Source organism: Mauremys reevesii, linkage group 4 (assembly GCF_016161935.1).
Source record: "Mauremys reevesii isolate NIE-2019 linkage group 4, ASM1616193v1, whole genome shotgun sequence".
Classification (NCBI taxonomy): domain Eukaryota; kingdom Metazoa; phylum Chordata; order Testudines; family Geoemydidae; genus Mauremys; species Mauremys reevesii.
Window position 1 is genome coordinate 62545865 of NC_052626.1, and position 22636 is coordinate 62568500.

General features: G+C 44.5%; 1 protein-coding gene across 11 annotated transcripts in view; it reads left to right on the forward strand.

Moving 5' to 3' along the window:
- The window catches only part of GANC (glucosidase alpha, neutral C), a 50600-nt gene that overhangs the window by 7048 nt on the left and 20916 nt on the right, over positions 1–22636 (forward strand). For 5 of the 11 annotated variants that reach the window (XM_039534670.1, XM_039534671.1, XM_039534672.1 and 2 more), the window contains exons 3-12: positions 373–481; positions 3366–3493; positions 4058–4240; positions 5525–5573; positions 9649–9715; positions 13834–13930; positions 14841–15021; positions 15546–15699; positions 17216–17451; positions 21697–21823. In XM_039534670.1, coding sequence (XP_039390604.1) covers positions 373–481; positions 3366–3493; positions 4058–4240; positions 5525–5573; positions 9649–9715; positions 13834–13930; positions 14841–15021; positions 15546–15699; positions 17216–17451; positions 21697–21823 — 1331 coding nt within the window. Of the gene's footprint in view, positions 1–372; positions 482–1917; positions 2067–2241; positions 2301–3365; positions 3494–4057; positions 4241–5524; positions 5574–7691; positions 7833–9648; positions 9716–13833; positions 13931–14840; positions 15022–15545; positions 15700–17215; positions 17452–21696; positions 21824–22636 lie in introns of those variants that run through there. The other 6 variants (XM_039534673.1, XM_039534674.1, XM_039534677.1 and 3 more) reach the window with 6 other exon arrangements.

Below are 22636 nucleotides of genomic sequence, written 5' to 3' on the forward strand. Positions count from 1 at the left end.
GGCCAGGGCACTTGGGTTAATCCTATTATTGCAAAGACAGTTGTACTGATATTTTTAGTGATTATGAACTCAAAAAAAACTCTTTTGTAACTCATACACATGATATATTTATAAACTTTTCAGGACAGCAACCATGTCTTTCTCTATCTTTGTACAGCATCTGACACAGCAGGAACCTAGTTCTGGTCAGGGCTTCCAGGTGCTATAAATAATTAATAATAATGTCTTAACATTAGTGAAAAAATAGCAAGTATATGAAAGATGCAAGAGAGAGTTATCCTCCTCAGTAAACAATTCTTATTTAATGTAGTATTCCCTAACATGTAAACCATGACATTTATAGAGGCCAACAACAATTCTCTGTCTTTGCAGGCGTCAGAAACTTCTGCTTCCTGGGAAGTCCTTGTATCAAGCATTGTTGGATTCGGTTACATTATGCAATGATAGTGTCAAACTCCAAATAATTAATGAGAAGAATAAGGTGAGATCTCACACACTAAGGGAGGCAATGGTAAAAGAAGAGTCTGTGAATTGGGAAACTGAGTCCTTTCTCTACTGACTCTTTAAAATTAGACCAGGGGTGGCTCCAGGCACCAGCATGCCAAGCGAGTGCTTGGGGTGGCAAGCCGCGGGGGGCGCTCTGCCGGTCGCCGTGAGAGCGGCAGGCAGGTTGCCTTTGGCGGCATGCCTACAGAGGGTCCGCTGGTCCTGTGGCTTCAGGGGAGCTCCCGCAGGCTGCCGCCGAATCCACGGGACCGGGGACCTCCCGCAGGCAAGCCGCCGAAGGCAGCCTGCCTGCAGTGCTTGGTGCAGCAAAATACCTAGAGCCACCCCTGAATGAGACTGATAATAGTTGCCCACATTTTTAAAGTCATTTGAGATTCTTGGATGCAGGTAGTTCTGTGATACAATGCAAAATATTATCACAAAGATGTCCTTGATTTTACAGATAATTTATATGAATATAAAGAGAGGCTCATTTAAAGAAATGAATTTTATTTTTATTTTTTAGCTTCAGTAACAATACAAAAAAGCTAAACAGACATCTTTTTACCTGAAAAAGGTTATTTAGATTTAGGGCTTTCTCCCCCATTCTAAAATAACAAATTTAAGTCTGTCCTAATGGAGTGAGAGCAAGGTGATTTCCTTTGTATGTTGTAGTGCATACCAGTTGAAAAACTTTAGCTATAATGATAACTCCTGTAGTTTTCAAAATAATAATTTTGCATCCTATAACATTTTGTCTGGAAATTTTCTCTCTCAAGATTTCAGAAATAAGGAAGTTAAATGAGCAAAGACATTTGCTATCTCATGGTCCTAGTGATTTCCTATACAAAAGATCCAGGATCAGCCAAATTCAGCCTCTCACACTAATAGGAGCATAAGTCTAATCTATTAAATTAGCATTGTAAACTCTGGCTACGTCTACACTACCCGCGACGGGGGCGGTAGCGATTTTTTTTTCAGGGATCGATCGCGCCATCTATCTACGATATATATATGATCGAGCATTACTTCTCTTTCTTCGACTCCACAACTCCACCCGGGTGGCGGCGGCGTGCGGGAGAGCCCCAGAGAGCCCGTGAGATCGGCGAAGAGGTCGATATAAGAAGATCGACTTCATAGCTTGTTATTCAGCTTGCGTTATCACGTGTCTTATGCGTTTGATTATTTTATATTTTTTCCCAGTAGTGCCTCTTAGGGTGAGGAACAGCCTTACAATAATCCCTACAGTCTGATAGAAAGAATGTGTGATGGTGCCACCCATAAGGCTTTATGGAAATTTTATATATATATAAAAACATAACTAGAATGTGTTTTATGCTACATATGCCATGTAACAGATCTCTGAAAAGGTCATGATCTACTGAATCTATTAATCCTATATGTATGCATGTATAATTTTTGTATTCAAAGTTATGAATATTGGCTGTAGTGAAGCAGTTGGTCAGCTTCCTGGGAAAAGACTATTCTCAGTAAGTGCCCCTTCAAGAAACACTTAATCCAACAATAAACTTGGAGACACCAATCCACATCTTGGCTTTCCCAGGAATGCGGCTTGGCTGGTAAGGAACTCAGTCATACATGGACATGTGACTTGTCCAGGTGACTCCAAACCTCCATTTTGTAGGTGGACTTTGCATAGGAGAGAGGAGGGGGTCTCCACCCACAAGAGAAAGTCTATTTAAGCCCAGGGGAGACCCCCCCCTCCATTTTGGCTTCAGCTGGCTAAAGAGAGAGCCTCTCCACCCTCAAAAATACCTGAAACAAACAGGAACAAAGGACAGTGACTGCAAGGGGTGAGAGTGATTGCTGGACCCAGACTGAAAGGAGATTAGTCTGTAAAAAGAATCATTCTGGAACTGGTGAGGATTTTGTCTGTATTCAGTTGGATTAGACATAGACTGGTGTGTTTTACTTTATTTTACTTGGTAATTCCCTTTGTTCTGTCTGTCACTACTTGAACCACTTAAATCCTATTTTCTGTATTTAATAAATCACTCTTTACTTATTAATTAACTCAGTATGTATTAATACCGGGGGGGGCAAACAGCTGTGCATCTCTCTCTATCAGTGTTACAGAGGGTGAACAATTCATGAGTTTACCCTGTATAAGCTTTATACAGGATAAAATGGATTTATTTGGGTTTTAGACCGCATTGGGAGTTGAGCATCTGAGTGTTAAAGACAAGAACACTTCTGTAAGCTATTTTCAATTAAGTTTGCAGCTGTGGGGCAAGTAATTTCAGACTCTGGGTCTGTGTTGGAGCAAACAGGCATGTCTAGCTCAGCAAGACAGGGTGCTGGGGCCCTGAGCTGGCAAGAAAGCAGGGGCAGAAGTAGTCTTGGCATATCACTTGGCAGTTCCCAAAGGAGTTTCTGTGGTCTAACCCATCACAGTGGTGTAGTCGAGCAGGGTCTGTGCACAGCTGATTGCTTTGAGATACTGGTAGTGATTTTAAGTGATTCCAAGTAGTGACAGACAGAACAAAGTGAATTACCAAGTAAAATAAAATAAAACATGCCAGTCTATGTCTAATCCAACTGAAAAGAGACAATTTCCTGAAAAATGCTAAACAAAGCTTGGCTGTTTATAAAAAATTCAGTCCAGTTTCACTTACAAACTAAGAATATTTGTTTCTTAAAAACAGTGAAATAGACCTATCTGGTGAAAATTCAAATGCATAGTGACTGTGTGCAGTTTTGGGCCTACTAAACTATGCTGAATCAGAAGGCAGACAGATTTTTTTCAGAAAATAAATGTCTGATGATATGAGATCCAGAATTTCTGAATTAAAATATAAATTGATTCCTTTATCACAGTGTAGTATTAGCTGCTACTGTACCTGTTTGTTTATTCCCAGGTTCCTCTCCTAGTGGAAATTTATGCAATAGACGGCAACATTTTCAGGCTTAAAATTAATGAGGTATCTCCTCTCAAATCAAGGTATGAAGTCCCTGATGTTCTCATAAAAGAACCTACCATGCAGAGGTAAGCTTTGGAAGGTGATATAGTCTCTTAATTGCTTATACCCCTTCCCCATCAACCGTGTGTTCTTGTCCCTCTCATTTGAGTACAGTTGTATTTACTGTTATGAATATCAGCAACTTATAGGAATAGAAAAAAAGCAATTGGCTTATGAAGCTGAGTTTGTGCCCAAGGATAAATGTTGCATATTGAGGAAGAGGATATAGCCTCATATGTGAAACCTGTAACTATATGAGCCAGCCAGAAAGTGGGCTAGACCTTAGTATGCATCATTTTGACCTAATGTGTTGTCTACTTGTATTGAGAAAATAAAAACTATTGAGAATGTTGAAGGAAATTTTGTAGCCAGCTATTGCACTGTTCAGTCTGTGGGCCAGATCCAGGAGTCCTCAGTGCCTAGAACCCACAGTTATTTAAGAGAATGGAATTTTGCTTCAATAGCAGTTTCAAGATTTGTCCTTATGTTACACAATTATCCTTAAATTATCTTTTGTCTAATTTGTTGTTTATCTACAATTATCTAAAACCTATGGAAATCCATTACAATTTTTTTTTTTAATTTGCCAGGCTCTCTATAGCCCAGAAGGAAGCAGGTATTCTGGTACTGACATGTGCCAATGAGGACTGCAAGATTCACATCACAGCAAATCCATTCCAGATAGAACTAGAGTCCAAGGGTGAGACTGTACTGAGTGTGAACACCAATGGCCTGTTGTACTTCGAGCATCTACAACCGCCACCCCAAAACAGGTGCGATATCTCCATATCCCACAGTGCAGCGTTTGTGATGCTGCTGAAAATAAACCAGCAAGAATTCAGATCAGCAAAAATACACAGTGCCACCATTTGTAATGCTACTATCTACATGCAATACTCTTGGCTCTGACACTCCCTGTGAGACCCCACTGAAGTCAGGACAGAATATAATCCTGTGAGGCCACATCCATCCTATCTCTGATTGAGGGCACCCCAAACATTGAAGCCTGGGTTCTCCCTTTGCTCACTCAATGAGAGCAGTGGTTCTTACCAGGGGTATGTGTACCTTTGGGGGTATGTAGAGGTCTTCCAGGGAGTACATCAGCTGATCTAGATATTTACCTAGTTTTATTATAGGCTACATGAAAAGCACTAGCGAAATCAGTACTAAAATTTCATACAGACAGTGACTTTATACTGTTCTGTATACCAGGGGTGGCCAAACTGTGGCTCTGCGTAAAAGTACGGCTCTCGGAGCCCCCCACAACCTCCCCTGCCCATTCTTCACCTACCAAACTGTTTTGGGGGAGCTTGGAGCTTCTGACTTGCGGCAGGGTGGTGGGGCTCAGGGCTTCTGCCCAGCAGGGAGGGGGCTCTCGGGGCTTCAGCCTCTTTATCCTATTTATGGGCCAATTCTATGAGATGTTGAGCACCCTTAATTCCCCTTGACTTTACTGGGGAGTTGAGGTTGCCCACTATCTCATTTGATCAAGTCCTTAATTTTATCTACTCATCCTCATTATAGATGAACCTGCTCTTTATCAAGGCATCATTTATCATATAGCTGCAATATTTAGCACTCCAGCCCTGTTGCAAAATACTGGAAGAATGAGGGGAAATAAAGCAGGGGAAATGGGAATTGTGGGGCCATTCCACAGAGCTGAGAAAGCAATGTGGTAGGTAACTCTACTCTAGGGAAAATAATTACTTGTAATTGACAGAGAGCACTCTGCATGACAGAACACACAAAAATATCTAGTCTGAAAATCTTCTGTGTGGGGATAAAGAGGGGAAAATTCTGACATTATTAGAAGTGACTGTAAAAACCCCAGGAACCAGTTGAACAGAATAACCCAAACTAGCTCTGGTTTGGAAAGATCACTTTAAGAAATTAAATACCAAAATCACTTGTGTGTGGAGATCTGTGTAGTTGACGATTGCTTTTCAGAAAAGGTGAAAGCTAAAAGTTCCAGATATTGTAGGAGGGTTGCAGTTTAAGGTTTTCTATCTGAAATCCTCTCAATTAACTGATTATTTCTGGTTATTTGTTTTCATTAGCAAAACTACAGCACAAAAGAAAGAGGACGCATCAATTGACTCCTCTCAGGTAACCCAAGCTTGGTTTGATTCTGGCATTAGTATCCTGTGGGAAGGATGGATCAGTTGTCATGATTACAAACTCTGTGTTTGTATGGCATGGGCTAATGTTATGACAGGGGTTTCCAAACAGCCAAACTGAGGTCACACTGGCAACTTGCCAGGAGCCTGAGGCCCACATTTCACCTGTATTAAAATTGTGTTAAATAGGCCAAAGGCATATTCTCAGGCACATACATCCCTGGTACTGTTGCAGGATTCTCTTTGAAGAGAGACCTAGTGCTGGCAGTGGATAAAGACACACATCTTTTTCTGAGTAGGCTGTTTTAGTACAATGTGTGCAGATGGCTGTTTGCTCTACCATGTTGTAATAATTGACAAGAGGAGAGGCTAGAGGAAGTTCCACCTGTATCCTAACTTGGAACCCATTCCAGGTCAACCTTAGATGTGGACCAATAAGAGTGCTCCTAGGATGTCATAGGAGGTCAGAATTGGTGTAGGAGGGTGACACATTACCCACAGTACAAATCTGAACTGATGAACAGCTGTGTCCCCTCAATTCTCCAACTTGGGGTGTCTTTTATACTGCTTTGCTGTGACAGCTACCACTCTTGGCCTGCTCACACACAGCCTCCAGAATGTAAATCACTCCCACCTATATTGTATGAGTGCTTTGGCCAGCCACTCTTGAATCAAACTGCAGAGCAACACCAGCAAATTTCCAGTCCCAGACTTACCCCAGAAATGTGCATCTTGTACTGCCCAGTATTCTCCTGGACAATACACGCTCATATGAAGTCTGTCATTTATTAATAGAAAATGATATGCCCAAATCTTATTATTGGAAATGGAGTTTCCAAACAACACTGTGGTGGTGTGGGTAGGTCCCTTCCCCTTCGCGCTCTTCGCCCTGGGGAACCATGCCACCACTACAGGAGGGAGGAGGAGGCAGGCAGTCAGTCTCAGTGCCCCTAGATCCGGGCGGGGCAACAGGGGGGCAACAGCCTCAGGCAGCAGGCAGAGGCAGCAAACAGTAGTTCAGTGTATCAAGCCCAAACCCTAGCTCAGGGCGGGCAGCAGCAGATACAGGGCTCAGACCCTCAGGCAGGGCTGAGCAGCAGTTCAGTTTATAAAGCCCAAGCCCTGGCTCAGGGCAGGGCAGCAACAGATATAGGACTCAGACCCTCAGGCCGGGCTGAGCAGCAAATAGGTAAGTCCAGGCTTCTAAGCCTGAGCGTTGGGGGTGAGGGGGAGACTGCCACCCGTGCGGGGGGGTGGCAGGGGGGGACGCAGGCCCACCCACTCCACTGCGTCCCAGCCCAGGGCCCTAGCAGCGGCAGGGATCCGCTGCAGTCAGTGGGGATCCTGGCCGCGACACACTGACACAGGCTCAGGGTCGGCGGCAGCCAGACTGGGGTCGGCTATCCCCGGGCCACTTCCAATCTCCCCCTCCGTTGGTACCTGTATTGTTGTGGATTCAGCAGGGGGGATCCACCAGCATTGGCTCCTCAGGAGACGGGTGCACAGGGGGGCTCGACTCCTCCTCAGGGTACCGGGCTCGGGGCAGGCTCGGCCATTCCTCCTCAGGGTACCGGGCTCGGGGCAGGCTTGGTTCAGCAGGAGCTCAGGCACCAGCATCTGTCCTCTCCAGCAGCTAGGACACAACTGAGCGCTGGGCCCGGGCCTTTATACTTCCTGTCCCGCCCCTTGACTTCCGGGGGGTGGGGACAGGCGGCGGTGGCTCCGCCCACTGAGGCGGCTGTTCTGGCTCGTCCCTCTCAGGTGCGGCTGGGAGCCAGGCCGCCTCACTACACACTGGTTTAGGTAAAACAACAAAACAAATTTATTAACTACAGAAAGATAAATTTTAGGTGATTACAAGTAATAAGGAATAAACGTCAGAAATGGTTACAAGGAAATAAAAAGGTAAAATGCAACTAACACCTAACTTAACAAGTTAAGTGAATACAAAGCAAAAGTCTCTCACCGCATATGCCAGCAGCATTACTGGCTGAACCTCTTTCAGTCAGGATCTCTTCCCCAGTCCAATGACACCTCTTTTGTTTTTCAGGTATTGATGATGCCCTGGGTAGAGAGCAAGGGAGAGATGATCTCCCCTTATAGCCTTTTCTCTTATGCAACAGTCACCTCCAGTTGAGATTCAGTAGACAGAAAGTCTGTGGGGGCAGGAACCTCAGGATGCTTCTTTGTCAAAATGTAGGGTTTTTTTAGCCCACATCCCCTCTCCTGCCAAAGAATGGCAACTCAGGTGATGGTCCACTTCATCTCATTGACACCTGACTGAGGCATTGGCTAGCCTTTTGTCTCTGGGGAACTGGTTTGTGACTGTCCTCCAGAACATGCAGTAGAATCTTACAACTGTATATACAATGTTGTCTTGGTAAAATATGCATGGCAATAATCAGCAAAGCATGAGCTTTCAAATGATACCTTACAAAGTATGCTGTGTACAAAATGTATCGTAGTCTTGTAAATGGGGTGAGCATAAGGGAACAGACTGTCACAGAGGGCAAGCTCATTTTATGTTGAAGTGATTGTGAAAAAGAAAACCAGAAAGAATATTGCAAAAAGATTAAATTCAAGGAGATTGGATCATAGGGCACAGGGCTCAAGAACTGAAGGAAGCATTAACAAGCTCAAGACTCCTATAAGGGTTGGAGTCTCTCGGAAGCTTATCTGTTGCCTGGCTTGTCCTGGGAGCTCAGGATCAAATATGCCAAAATAGTATCTGTAGTGCTTTGTGAGTTTTCAAGATCTTTTTGTGCAGTACCAAGTCAAGTGTTGTCCTTCTATAAGGCATTTGATTTGGTACTGTCATTTTGATTAAAAAACTAGACTGTAAAATTAACTTGGCACACATTAAATGGATTAAAAGCTGGCTGGGAGGTCTCAAAATGTAACTGTAAATGGGGAATCGTGATCAAGCAGCTGTGTTTCCAGTGGGTTCCTGCAAGGCTAGGTTCTTGGCTCTACATTATTTAATGACCTGACCTTCAATGACCTGGAAGAAAACCTCAGGTCATCACCAATAAAGTTTGCAGATGATGCACAAATTGAGGAAGTGGCAAATAATGAAGAGGGCAGGTCACTAGATCAGTGCAATCTGGATCACTTGATAAACGGGGCATAAGAAAACTATGTGTTTTTAATACCGCTAAATGTATATATCTAGGAACAAAGAACATAGGCTATATTTAGAGGATGGGGGACTCCATCCTGGGAAGCAGTGACTCTGAAAAAGATTTGGGGTGGGAGTATGGTGGATAATCAGCTGAACATGAGCTCCCAGTGTGATGGTGTGGCCCAAGATGCTAATGCAATCCTGGAGATGCAGAAACAGGAGGATCTTGCATAGGAGCACAGAGGTTATTTTACCCCTATGTCTGGCACTGGCATGACTACTACTGGAATACTGTGTCCAGTTCTGGTGTCCATAATTTAAGATGAATAAACAGGAGAGGATTCAGAGAGGAGCCACAAGAATGATTAAAGGATTAGAAAACATGTCTTATAGTAGTAATAGACTCAAAGAGGACAATCTAGCATAACAAGGAACAGGTTAAGGTGGTGACTTGATTAGTCTGTAAATATCTAGACAGGGAACAAATATTTAACAGGCTTTTCAATCTAGCAGAGAAAGATATAACAAGATCCAATGGCTGGAAGCTGAAGCTAGACAAATTCAGACAGGTAATAAGGTGGACATTTTTAACAATTAGAATAATTAATCATTGGAACAACTTACCGAGGGTTGTGGTGGACGTATGTGTTGCATCAGGAGCTCAGACTAGATTATTACAATTGTCCCTTCTGGCCTTGGAATCTATGCTGCTCTTTTGTGCTGCAGCAGAGCACGGTAGTGTTCCACCAGAGCATCCATTCTTCCAGGTTCACAGGCCTGGCCCAAACCTGAAGTGTTTTTTGGTCCACATTCCACCTACGTTCAACAACATATCAAGTAAATAATGCATCTCAAGAGAATACATGTGTATCACTCATAAATAACATGTTCTGTAAACAAGCACAGTTGGCTAAGTTAGATTTGCCTATTTTTATACTTGTAGGAAAATCAAGAGGATCTGGGTCTCTGGCAGGAGGAATTTGGCAGTTTTTTAGACATCAAAGCTAATGGTAAGATTAAGCCTAGAATTGAAAACAACGTTACCAGTTTGCATAAGTATGTGCTCATCCATATTTCTGTCTGCCTTTTTGTTTAACTACTTAATGGTTATCCATCTCACTCTTTTTCTCCTACTGGAAGGCTCAAAGGGTACATTAATAATAAATATGATAAATGGACTATAGACCTCTCTAGGTCACTAGTTCAATTCCAGCCTAAATTAGTAATTAACAAATTCATAACAACCTGTTGTGTTCTACATGAAATGAGTGGGTTAACGCAATCCATTTCCTAAGGGGCCAGACTCTGCATGACATAAAACATTATCACATAAGCCTTTATCACAGTGGGCACTAAGTTAGCAGACCCAGTAGAGAGGCTGACAATTGTTTGGGCCTGCAATGCAATCCACAAAGGTATTTAGGTGCCTAAGTCCTATTTTTAGGCACCACTGTGATCCACAAAACTCCCACTCAGCTGCCACCTATCCCTGTAGATGCCTAAGTTTTTTACCTGTGGGCATGCTGTGACAGTGCGGTTCTGGCGGGACCCAACTGAGAGTGCCAAATCAGGACCAATTGCTCAAACAGGGCAGTCACAGCCCTAGGCTGGGGTTTTTCCACCTCTAAGGCAAACCAAACCAGCCAGACAAAAAGGACTTCGGTCTCACCCCACTGGCTAACCACAAGTCACACAAGCAATTTCCTTAGACACTCCAGTTTCCCAGTATCACCACCAGTGCACTCATCCTGGGGATAAATGGTTATGAAAACCAACACCCCAATAAAAGAAAAAGGTTCTCTTGATCCCAAAGGACCAAGCCCCAGACCCAGGTCAATATACACATCAGATCTCACCCACAAATCACGCTGTTGCCAATCCTTTAGAATCTAAAATCTAAAGGTTTATTTACAAAGGGAAAAAGAGAAATGAGAGGTAGAATTGGTTAAATGGAATCAATTACATACAGTAATGGCAAAGTTCTTAGTTCAGGCTTGCAGCAGTGATGGAGTAAACTGCAGGTTCAAATCAAGTCTCTGGAATACATCCCCCGCGAGGATGGGTCCTCAGTCCTTTGTGCAGAGCTTCAGCTTGTAGCAAAGTCCCTCCAGAGGTAAGAAGCAGGGTTGAAGACAAGATGGAGATGATGCATCAGCCTTATATAGGCTTTTCCAGGTATAAGAACCTCTTTGTTCCCACTGTGGAAAATTATAGCAAAATGGAGTCTGGAGTCACATGGGCCAGTCCCTGCATACTTCGCTGAGTCATAAGGCGTGCCTGCCTTCTCTCCATGGGTCAATTGTGTAGCTGATGATGGTCCTTAATGGGCCATCAAGCAGGCTAAGCAGAGCTAACACCAACTTGTCTGGGATATCATCCAGAAGCACAGCACCAACTTGAAATACAGACAGTATAGAGCCAATATACATAACTTCAACTAAAAATGATACATGCACACAGACAGCATAATCATAACCAGCAACCCATAACCTGGTCTTAGACACCTTATATGACCCCCTTTACCTAAGATTTGGTGCCACTACAGGACCTTGGTTGCAACCCATGTTCTATATGGTCCCAATTTATATCAATAACGTCACACATGCATGCTGCAGCCTCATGCTAGGTGCCCATATGCCTATCTTCTGCCTGAGCATGCACACTGTTACCTCATGATAGGTGTCGAGGTGTTTGGCTTCTGTGTAAGCCCCAGAGCAATTCACAAACTGGGAAAGAGAGACATTCAGCTGTCTAAGTCCCATACAGGAGCCCAGATCCAGTAGGCATGCTCAGAAGCTGCAGGATTGGGCCCTGCCGCTTAGTTCACACTAAACAGCTGGCAGGGAGGGGAAGAAGATGAAGGGTAGCTCCCTTATAACTGTTAGCCTGGTGGATAGGGTACTAACCTCTGGTTAACCTCTGGTTCAAGCTCCCCTTCATCCTGTGGGGGAGAAGGAATTTGAACAGGGATCAGCCCCCTCTGTGGGAAGGGCCCTAGGCAATGGAATATTCTGATATAGGGCTCCTTTGGTCTCGCCTATTTAAATTGTTCCACTTTAATTGAACTATTATGTAAAAATTGGGCCAGAGAAAGAGTTAGAATGACTGTATGGCCTAGTGCTTAGAGCACTCACCTGAACGTGGACAATCCCTGGTCAAATTCCTTCTCTCGCTTAGGAGGAGAGGGAACTCAAACCAGAGATCTTTTACATCCTGAGTGAGCACCCTATCTACTAGGCTAAAGGTTGCAAGGGAGATCCTGCACGCAGCTGTTTTGTTGTGGGCCCCACACATGACTTACGGGGATGAATACCTATCTTCCCTGGTTTGTGGATTACTAGCAGGGCAAGGCACATCCCTGCAGCCCAGACTTAGGTGCCTATCTCCATGAGAGGGGCAAGACTTTGGATAGCCCCCACCTTTGGCCTCATCTCCCATTGGCTAGGTTAGGCAACGCCCCACCTACCACACTGGTTTCATGGATTGCAGTCTAAGGTGCCTCTCTCATTCACTGTGTAGGATCCCAGGCTCCTAACTCATGCTTTGTGGATTGCAGTGTTCTTCCTGTGATTTGCCACGCCCCTAAAAGTTAGGAGCCATGATGCTCAGCATCACAATGTCTAAGTCTTTTTGTGGATCTGGGCCATGGAAACTAAATTGCTAGAACATCCCTTCTATAAAAGTTGTCTAGGTGATGGTTGAGGAGGCACACAGGTGGCACAGTGTGGGGAAGCTCTCACTCCTGTTGCCTGTGCTGTAACTGTTCTGTGGACACAAAGAGAATTTCAGTCTCCAGGATTTGCAACCCAAAATCTTTCAAAGGCACAAAGATCAATATACAATGATTTTGTTTGGTTGGCTAAAGCTCTTCTAAGAAGTGATTAAAGTCCCATATCTTATTAGGGTGACCAGACGTCCCGATTTTATTGGGACTGTCCCGATATTTACTTGTTTGTCCCGCGTCCTGCCCAATGTTCGGTGAAGACACGAATTGTCCCGATATTTTGCACTCCGGCACACAGGCGGAAGGGGCTTGTGCCCCCAACTCAGCCCTGGCCCTGCCCCGACTCCGCCCCCTTCCTGCCCCATTGGATCCCTCCCCAAATCCCTGCCCTGGCCCCGCCTCTTCCCCAAGCACACCACATTCCTCCTCTTCCCCCCTCCCTCCCTCCCTCCCAGGCTTGCACGAATCAGCTGTATGGCGGCGCAAGCGCTGGGAGGGAGTGGGGAGAGCAGGATGCAGCAGCCTGCTCAGGGGAGGCGGAGGTGAGCTGGTGTGGTGGGGGGGCGGGGTGGGGAGCTGTCAGTGGGGGCTCAGCCCCCACCAAATTTTTTTTTTTTGGGTGCTCTACTGGCAACACACACACACACACACACTCTGATATTTCATGTCTCTCCTCTGGTCACCCTATATCTTATCCTTGGTGAAATGTAAAACCTGTTCAGATTGAAAGAATGTTGCATGAACTGGTATAAAATACTTAAGGCTGCATTTCTGTAACAGCTGCCACTGAAGTCATGGGTTCTCTAGGGAATAAAGTCCATACTGTCAGATTTGTGTGTGTGTCATTCTGAAGTAACCCCATTTACTTCGTTGGGGTTGCTCTGGATTTACACAGATAAAAGAAAATGATTTAGCTGACAGAGTTGATATGGCTTGTTTAAGACATGTGTGTGCTCTGTGGCTGCCTTTCCTGAGGCTGAAACTGGAAAGCAGTGCTGGGAAAGAGGCAGCCCTGGCTTTCTTCACCTTGTTGCACTGCTTCTGCCACAGGGCAGAGCTTGCAGGAATTGGGATAGAAATTGTAAACTGTTTTATTACATAATAAAGAATAGTTTGATTAAAAATAAAGTAACCAGCAAGTTTTGGCATTTTTTACTATACATTCATTCTTTTTGCCCTCCATGATTTGATCAAAATTTATAAACAACAAATTTACAAACAAGTACCCCTAGAAAACTTGCCCATATAGTAAATATATAATAATGGAGGTGAATCTCAAATCAAGTTTGAAGCAATAGGTAAACAGAACATTTTTATAGTTAGTATGTTCTGATCTATTTCTTAAAGTTAGGCCATGATAAGAGCAGAACTCAGGGCTGTTGTATTTTAATACTGTTCCTACAGGTCCGAGTTCCATAGGCTTGGATTTTTCTTTGCATGGATGTGAACATGTCTATGGAATACCAGAGCATGCAGAAACACTTCTCCTCAAAAAGACCAGGTAAAAAGTAGCAGATTTGCATCTAAAGAGGGCTGTAATTGAGACTTTGGGGATAATTAGGCCGGGTAGCACATCTGAAACTTGAAGATCCAATGGGAACAAGTGCCGGTGATCTTTGTCCTGATGTTACCTTTGAACATTTAGATTTGCACAACAGTTTAACTGAGCACACCAGATTGTTGTTCGGATGGCCATTGCGAGTCATAACAGACATATTAATGGTGTGATGTGAGGAAATCCAAGACTGAGTGAGCACAAGGAGTGGTTACTGCAACTTAGGTGTTAAGTGGATTGGTGAATAACTAAATAAAACTTTTTAAGTCCTGTAATGGAGAAGCCATAAAGTTTTCCAGATGATTTAATTCAAACAAGGCCTGAGATGTGTATGACATATCAGTACAGTACACGATACATCTTGTGTTTTGTTCTAATAGTAGCAACACCTAAAATGATGGCATCTGTTCCCAAGGAGTAGGCTGCTCTGCTTCCAACTCCACAGTGCTGCCCCTGACTCTTCCTGTTCTCTATTATGTTTCTGTGCAGCCAATTCTGCATGAGTATTTCTCAGGTTTAAACAGAATATACTTTACTGAAATGCATAAAAGAGCAGCTCCAGACAGCTCTATGGGATTTAAGCAGAAAAATGGGGAAGGTGAGTCTTAATAGTGTAAGGATAAGACCACATCAGAAGCAGTGTCATTGACAGCAAGAGATGTAATTTGATACAGCTAGCTTCGAGCAAAGCGATAGAAATGGTCATCCATGCCACATGTCATATCTTGCTGATAAATGATAGACCGTAATAAAGAATACACCATATTAATCCCTGCTGTAACACCTTTGAGTTCAGTAGAGTTTAACTTGGTCCAGTGAGTAATTATTACAAGTAATGTTTGTTTGTTCATTCCAGTGACGATGATGCCTACCGGCTTTTTAACTTGGATGTCTATGGGCACAAGATCCATGACAAAATGGGCATTTATGGTTCAGTGCCCTTTCTGTTAGCACATAAACCTAACAGAACTTCTGGGATCTTCTGGCTGAATTCCTCAGAAACTCTAGTGGAGATTAATACAAAAGCTGTAATGGAGGTGAGAGATGCATGATACTGTGCCCAGGAGTTCAATAAGAAATTAAAATACACCTGAACAGGGCAATCTGATAATGTAACTTCATGTTCATCTTTTGCCTCAGTGAATCAGGAATTGTAACTCTCTTTTCTCTCCCTCCTCATTTATTTTAGTGAACTTTAGACATGATCACAAGGGTGCGTTTTTTCAGAAAAGATGCAGGAGTCACATAATAAATTTCGTATAAGAAAAGAAAATTTTGAAGTACTTCAAATCCTGCAAGAGAAATCCACATAAATAGATATCCAGCACAATCAAGTGCAGAAAACATATTGAGCATTTTTTAAGGTAGCATTTACCAAACCATGGAAATTAGAAGTTCTTGGTATTTTTCCCCTCCCCAATACTTCATGTGATATATTGTTGATATTCAGGGAACAAAGATCAGAGAGAACTATTGAGGTCTGGACAATCAATGGAGAGATTGTAAAATTAATCTTTGGTAGAGAGAGGGCTTCAGATTCTCCTTTCTGTTTCTTTCGAAGCATGTACCATCCAGATCCCCTCCAGACATAACTAAGCAGAGAGTGGTGCCTCAAACTGATGTGCGCTGGATGTCAGAAAGTGGAATAATTGATGTTTTCCTCCTAATGGGACCCACCCCTTTTGATATCTTCAAGCAATATGCACAATTGACAGGTATTATCTTGTATCAGTGAAGAAATAGCATTGTACATTCATCACTGAGGTTCCCTGTCATCACCTAAATAATGTGGAACAATTACCTGCTGGACATATTGTATCAAAAAGTGGACTAATGTTTACTTATCTCATTGAGTGCAGTAGGACAGCCATTCCCAAAATGTGGTTTACAGAGCACTTATTGGTGTTTTGTGGAGAGATGGCTTTCATCCTTGCTTTCAGCAGCATCTACAGGTGTTCAGGCTTGGCCTCTAAAAGTAACTGGAAATGTGAAGCCAATCTATTTGTTACTACTTGAGGCTGCTCTTTCATGAGGGAAGAGAGGAAACAGGAGACAATCCTAGCGAGTGGTGCTACCAAGCACCAGTGGGAGAAAGGAATGAAGCAACTGGATAGTGAGAGAAGGTAGCAAAGTGACAGGAAAGAAAGTTCAAGGTGAAAGGAGAAGAAAGAGGCCAGGTGGCAAAGAGTCATTGGCAAGGGGAGACAGAAGAGCAAAAGTGCAGACAGGGTGACTAACTTTTTTATAAAGGAAAAATTACCTACTACACTATAGGCAGTGTTGTTGTAGCCATGTTGGTGCTTGGATATTAGAGAGACAAGATGAGTGAGGTAATATGTTTTATTAGAACAACTTCAGGTAGTGGAAAAAGAGCTTTGTGAGGTAAGCTCAAAAGCTTGGTGAAAGAGACAACAGAAGTTGGTCCAATAAAAAGTATAACCTCACCCACCTTGTCTTACTACATTTAAGACAGTTAAGAGCACACAAACTTTCCTAATGTTACTTTTCCACATAAGCAATTGCCACAGCGATATTACTGGATCACGAATAGGAGGGGAAGTGGACCTTTTGGTCATAAATGGGAGGGTAAATAGTTTACAAGACCATCTCTCAAAGCTGAGGCCCACGCTATGAAAAAGTTTCAAAAAAATCTGACCCTCTGGTTTTGCAGTATTGTTGCACCTAAGGAACTGGTTTTATTTTCTATTACTAAGCAAATATTAATTTCTGCTCAAGTGCCAGAGTAAGGGGAATTACAAATCATTCTTGAGGTGAACTGGTAGGAAGATTACAATGGCCTTCTCCACTAAGTCTGATCTTGTTAGTTATTCATGTCAATGAAAATTAAATTCATCCACAATATTTTTAAAACGTCAAGAAAAATTTTAGCATGGAGAGTAATAATGGTCACTAGAATAACACTGCATTATTATGCCACCCTGTAACAGTATGTTTTCTCACCCATATGATATAATAATTACAGCAGCTTCTGCTAAAGTTAAGCCTGTCCATAATTTTTGTTATGATCTTAGTTTCTGGTGTTACAAACTCAAAATGTGAAAATTGTGCTCTGGACTGAACCTTAGGTAAGTATGCTTCAGTTTCAAACAGTTGCATATGATTTCAGCCATTCCATTCCCATTGACTTTTCCAAAGATTCAAGGTAACCCTGAAAGGCAATACCATTATTATGCTTATTGGCTTAGTTTCTAACTTCATATCTGTTCCTAGGCACTCAAGCCCTGCCTCCACTCTTCTCCTTGGGCTACCACCAGTGCCGCTGGAACTATGAGGATGAGCAGGATGTAAAGACAGTAGACACTGGCTTTGATGAGCATGACATCCCCTATGATGTTATATGGCTGGATATAGAGCACACAGAAGACAAGAGGTACTTCACCTGGGACAAGAAAAAATTCCAGCACCCCAAAAGGATGCAGGAACTGCTCAAGAGGAAAAAACGCAAGGTACATTATACAGAGGGAGGATGGAAAATGTCACCGTACAGGATAATCTAGGGAGGCCCTAAATACTTGAGCAAACATGTCTCATTCCATGTCCGCACCAGCTGTTATTAGTGGCTGTGGTGGGTCAGTTCTTACTAATGTTTTGCTTAGTTAGCATAAGGCAGAGGACAAAGCTTTCTTGGTCTAGGCTCCACCTATATGAAACTCCATCTTACAGGAGGTTTCACTGCAGTCCTTGTCAGCTGCATTTAGGTCATAAAGGAAAGTCTGTTTATTTCAACAGGGTGACCTTTACCCATTATTAAGCCCCTTTCTCTGTTTTTGCTTTTCTTTTTTACATTGATAATCCATTTTCTCCCCTATCTATGTTAATTGAGAATTGTTCCTTCTTGTTTGGTGGGATTGGTTGCCTAAGGGCTACTGAGTTTGCCCTTGTGTCAGATCCTTCGGCTGTAGTTGGCAGTGTTTCACGTTGGTTAATCTTTATTTCTGCTTTTATTGTATAGGCCTTAGATGTATATATAATACATTTATAAGTCCATACAAGTGCAGAATCTAGAGAATATGTAACCAACTAATGAACTCATACAATAGTTGATCTCAGCCAAAAACCAATGATTGTTGGAGCAATGTTAAAGTAGTGAAGTCATAGTAAGGTACATAGTAGCACCTCTTCTGTCCATGGAATTAATGGCTGCAGAAGGTAACTAAGCAAAATACAATGGTTACATTTTGTAAAAGGTCAGGAAATTTTTATACCTGATATTTATTATGCATGTTAAGATATGAGTGTGACATCCCCCAAAGTACAATCCAGCTCATAAGATAGCTGTGCCCCTTTAATGCTCCAGTGTGGTGTACACTGTGCGCGGCTTTGCTGTATTTGTTGGCACTCTGCCCACTCACCCAGCCTCTAGTATGCAGCTCACCCCCAGACAACTACCAGAGTTTTATGCCCAGAGTGTTATGCCATTCTTACATATAGAATGACACCCATTTATCTCTAGTCCCAGCCTTGCACTCCAGAAATGTGCGTCTTACACTGCTCAAGACCCCCTTGGACAGTGCAAGCTCTTAAGTTAGTCATTTTATCAAAGAAAATAAATATGCGCTGGCCCTTGCTAATCTGAGTAGATTCCCCAAACTCTTCAGCCAAAACCACACTGGTTTAGATAAAACATTAAAATACGTTTATTAACTACAGAAAGATAGATTTTAAGTGATTACTGGTGGAGTTGGCATTGAAGATAAGAACTGGTTACAAAAAGAAATAAAAGATAAAAACTGGAAGCTGTTTCCTAGACTTTACTAAAGCTAAATTTGAAGCAAACAGTTTCTCTCACCCCTCTGGATGTTGCAGGCAGTTCAGTTCTTAGTACATAGGCTGGTTTCCTTTCCCAGCCTGCGATCAATCTTCCCCAGTTCCAAGTCTTACACTCAATCTTGTTTTAGTAAAGATGGAAGAGAAGAGAAGTGGCCTTTGTTCCCCCTTTTTATATTGTGACCGGGTGCCTGGATGGGCTGCACTGAGAATGTTATACTCAGGGCAGACTGCAAGGAATAGGGCAGACAATCTCCCAAACTGGTGGTTTATTCTATAATTGGATTCACCAAGCCAGTAACAAAACAGTTTCTGCAATATCACACTGGTTACCAAGAAGCCTGAGAGAGCCTGGCCGGGAGTCAGTGGTGACCTGCTCCCTGCCTGGGCTTGGCTGCCAGGAACAGAGGCTGAGCGAGCCAGAAACATGTGGGGGGCGGGAAAAGGGGCTCCAGATTGCTTGGCCTCTGACTCCAGCAGCTGGACTGGCTGTGGGCTTCCCCTCTCCCAGGTCTTGTTGCTGGGGACAGGGGCCGAGCAAGCCGGTCCCCCTCCCTACCCTGGCATGCTCAGCCCTTGTCCCCAGCAGCCAAACCTGAGCAGGAAGTGGGCTGCTGCTGCCTCCCAGCCAGGCTCTCTCAGACAGCTCCATCTTGCTCCCTGCCCAGCTGCCAGAGACAGCTGCTGAACATGGAGATGGGAGACACAGGGAGAGAAGGACAGAACCCCTCTCTGCCCTTGCCCCGCCCGCTGCCGCAGGTAATGTGGGGCAGGGAGAGCATGGTGGCTGCAGGCTGGGCGGTGGGTAGGGGGGGGGTCACTGGGCAGAGGAGACATGTGGGACAGTCATATGCAATGTTCCCTCAAACTTCCCTCAATGTTCCCTTAAAATCCATTCTACATGAATGGGAAAAATTAGTTATGTGCACCAATATGGAGATGATGTGTGGTGGGGGTGGGGCTGAGGGGTTTGGCATGTGGGAGGGAGCTCAGGACTGGGCCAGATGGTTGGAGTGCAGGGGCTGAGGGCTCTGGCTGGGCGTGTGGGCTCTGGGGTGGGGCCAGAGATGAGGGGTTCCGGGTAATGGAGCGGCAGAGGGCTACGGCAAAGGATTGGGGTGCGGGAGAGGGTGAGGACTCTGACTGGGGGTGCAGGCTTTGCGGTGGGACTGGGAATGAGGGGTTCAGGATGCGGGATGGGGTTCAGGGCTAGGGCAGAGGGTTGGGGTGCGGGAGGGGGTGAGGGCTCTGGCTGGGGGTGCAGGCTCTAGGGTGGGGCCAGGGATGAGGGGTGTGAGATGCAGGATGCCCTGGGGCTGCGGCGGGGAGAGAGGATTCCCCCCAGCCCTCTCCCCACCACAGCAGCTCTGGGGCCGGGACGGGGGCCAGGGCCAGGAGAAAGGCACCTCTCCCCGCTGCAGCAGCTCCAGGGCTGGGGGAGTTAAGTGTGTGGCTCTTGGTGGCCTCCTATGTGGCTACACAGGCGCGCACCTTGGAGGGAACTTAGGTCACATGTCCTCCCCTTTAGATTGTGTCTCTCCCCTCCTCCCCAGTATGGGGAGGCAGGAGTCCTCTGTGGTCTCTTGTTAGGTTATGGATCATACCCAACTTGACAGGAAAATTTCTTGCTATGTCATGAGGTCAGGCAACTCCATTGCCTATGTGCTGTGCACTCAGATTTCCATATGAATTGCAAATTCTTGCTTGCACCTGCTGTATGCATGCAGGTATCTCTGGGGTGACATGCCAGTCCTTTGTTTATAGTTCTTTTGTTATTTCTAAAGAGCTAGACTGTGGGCATTCCCCAGACTCACAACATGTTTCAGTAGCAAACATATAGCAAAATCTCATATCTCCATATACAGTATTGATACATACATTTTAACAGGGCAATAATATTCAGTAGACTATAACTTTTCCCAGTGATACCTCCCAAGGCCTACTTTGTACAAGATTTATCATAATAAGTGGTGACCATAATAGCATATGCTGTCACAATGTGTAATGTGGCAGGGCACTTCTTCCATCTCACCAAACTTAGTGCTTCCCCCGCAGATGATGGTGGGGCCTGAAGTAAATCAGCCCCACTCTGGGTAGCGTTGGGCTTCCCATTCTGGGTTTATTTATCAACATTTTCAAGGCAGGCCCAAGGAGTACTCCTCTACCATACAAAAGAAACAAATTCACAACACAGAATAAAAGGGGAATACCTTTTCCTACCCCCTCTTGAAGGGGATGGTGTTGCCTTGTTATTGGCCACCATGGTGTCCATCCTTCTCCTAAACAGGCAGTCAGTTTGGTGGTTTCCCCTGGAGGGAGAAGAACACCCTCTCACCCTGGAGAAGCCTTTTTCCCTGCTGCCATTAACCTGCAGCAGCTTGTCTCTCCTCCCTCTCTCCCACCAGGAGAGGGGGGGGCTTTAAATGTCCCAGACAGGTCCCAGGTGTCCTTAGTTGACCTGAGATAACCTCTTTTCTGTTTGTAGACAATAGGGCCTTTTTCATTCTAGGGCTAATATCCCTGCCTTCCATCACTCCGATTGCAGTGGTCCAGCCTGACTTTGTCACAGTAATTAAATGTTGTGGTTTAGGGAAGAAACTAGTCACCACAACGGTCAGGGAGGAATTTATTTTCTCACTTCATCAATTGTGTAATGTTGTGTTATATTGGTTTTAGGGGAGGTTACTTTCTTCTGAAGCATATGGTATAGTACTGACCTTTATTTCAGGTAGACAAGCATGCACTGCCACTTGTCTTGTGAAATTAGCTAGTTTACATATGTATAGTAAGTATGCACAAGGGCCAGTAACTCCTTTTTCAAAAATGTGACTACCCCTGCCTTAACCTGAATCAGGACTGAGCTCTTTCTGTAATATGCTGAACAACTGATGCTAATGGATTCTTCTCATCTCTTATGCTGGCAGCTTGTGGTCATTATAGATCCTCACATTAAGGTTGATCCCATGTACGCCCTATACTCTCAGGCCAAAAAGAAGGGGTATTTTGTGAAGAACAGGAAAGGCCAAGACTTTGAGGGCATCTGTTGGCCAGGTAAGAAACCCACTGCTTATAGTTTATACATTACAAAATAAACAAATTATAATGTGTAGCAGAATAACGTGAGTCAAAAGTGGATAGTCGTGTGGATAGAACATCTCAAAAGGAAAAAAAGTGTTGGTATAATTCTTGGATATTCATGATTCCAAGTGTTTTGACAGTTCTAATGCATTTCCTAGTCTTCCCAGCTCTAATTCCTCTACCATTAGTTCTATTATCTCTGCATACATGGACACTGACTCTGTGGGTGCCCCCAAAATAGTGAGTGCTCAGCACCCACTGGCAGCCCCCCCTCAATCAGCTCCATCACCTCCTGCCCACCAGCGGCCCTGCCGATCAGCTCCTCCCCCTCCCTCCCAGTGCCTCCCACCTGCCATGGATCAGCTGTTCAGCAGCATGCAGGAGGCACCAGGGGAAAGGGGGAGGAGCTAGGGTGGGGAACTCTGAGGGGAGGGGGAAGAATGGGGCAGGGCAGGGGCAGAGGGTGGTGGGAAGAGGCGGGGGAGGCTTGGGGAAAGGGTGGAGTGGGGAAAGGGCCTGGGGCAGAGCGGGGATTAAGTACCCCCCGGCAACTTAGAAAGACAATGCCTCTGTCTGCATATAATCTAGATGCATAGCACCATAAGCAGGGCTGGCTCTACTGTTTTTGCTGCCCCAAGTAGCGCGTCGAATTGCTGCCGCGGACGGCGGGGGCAGGCCGTGTGCCATTAGGGCAGTACGCGCGTTTCCACGGTGGCAGCAATTCGGCAGCAGCTTCTGTCTTCAGCCGGAAGACAGAAGCTGCGCTGCTGCAGGCAGCTAAACATA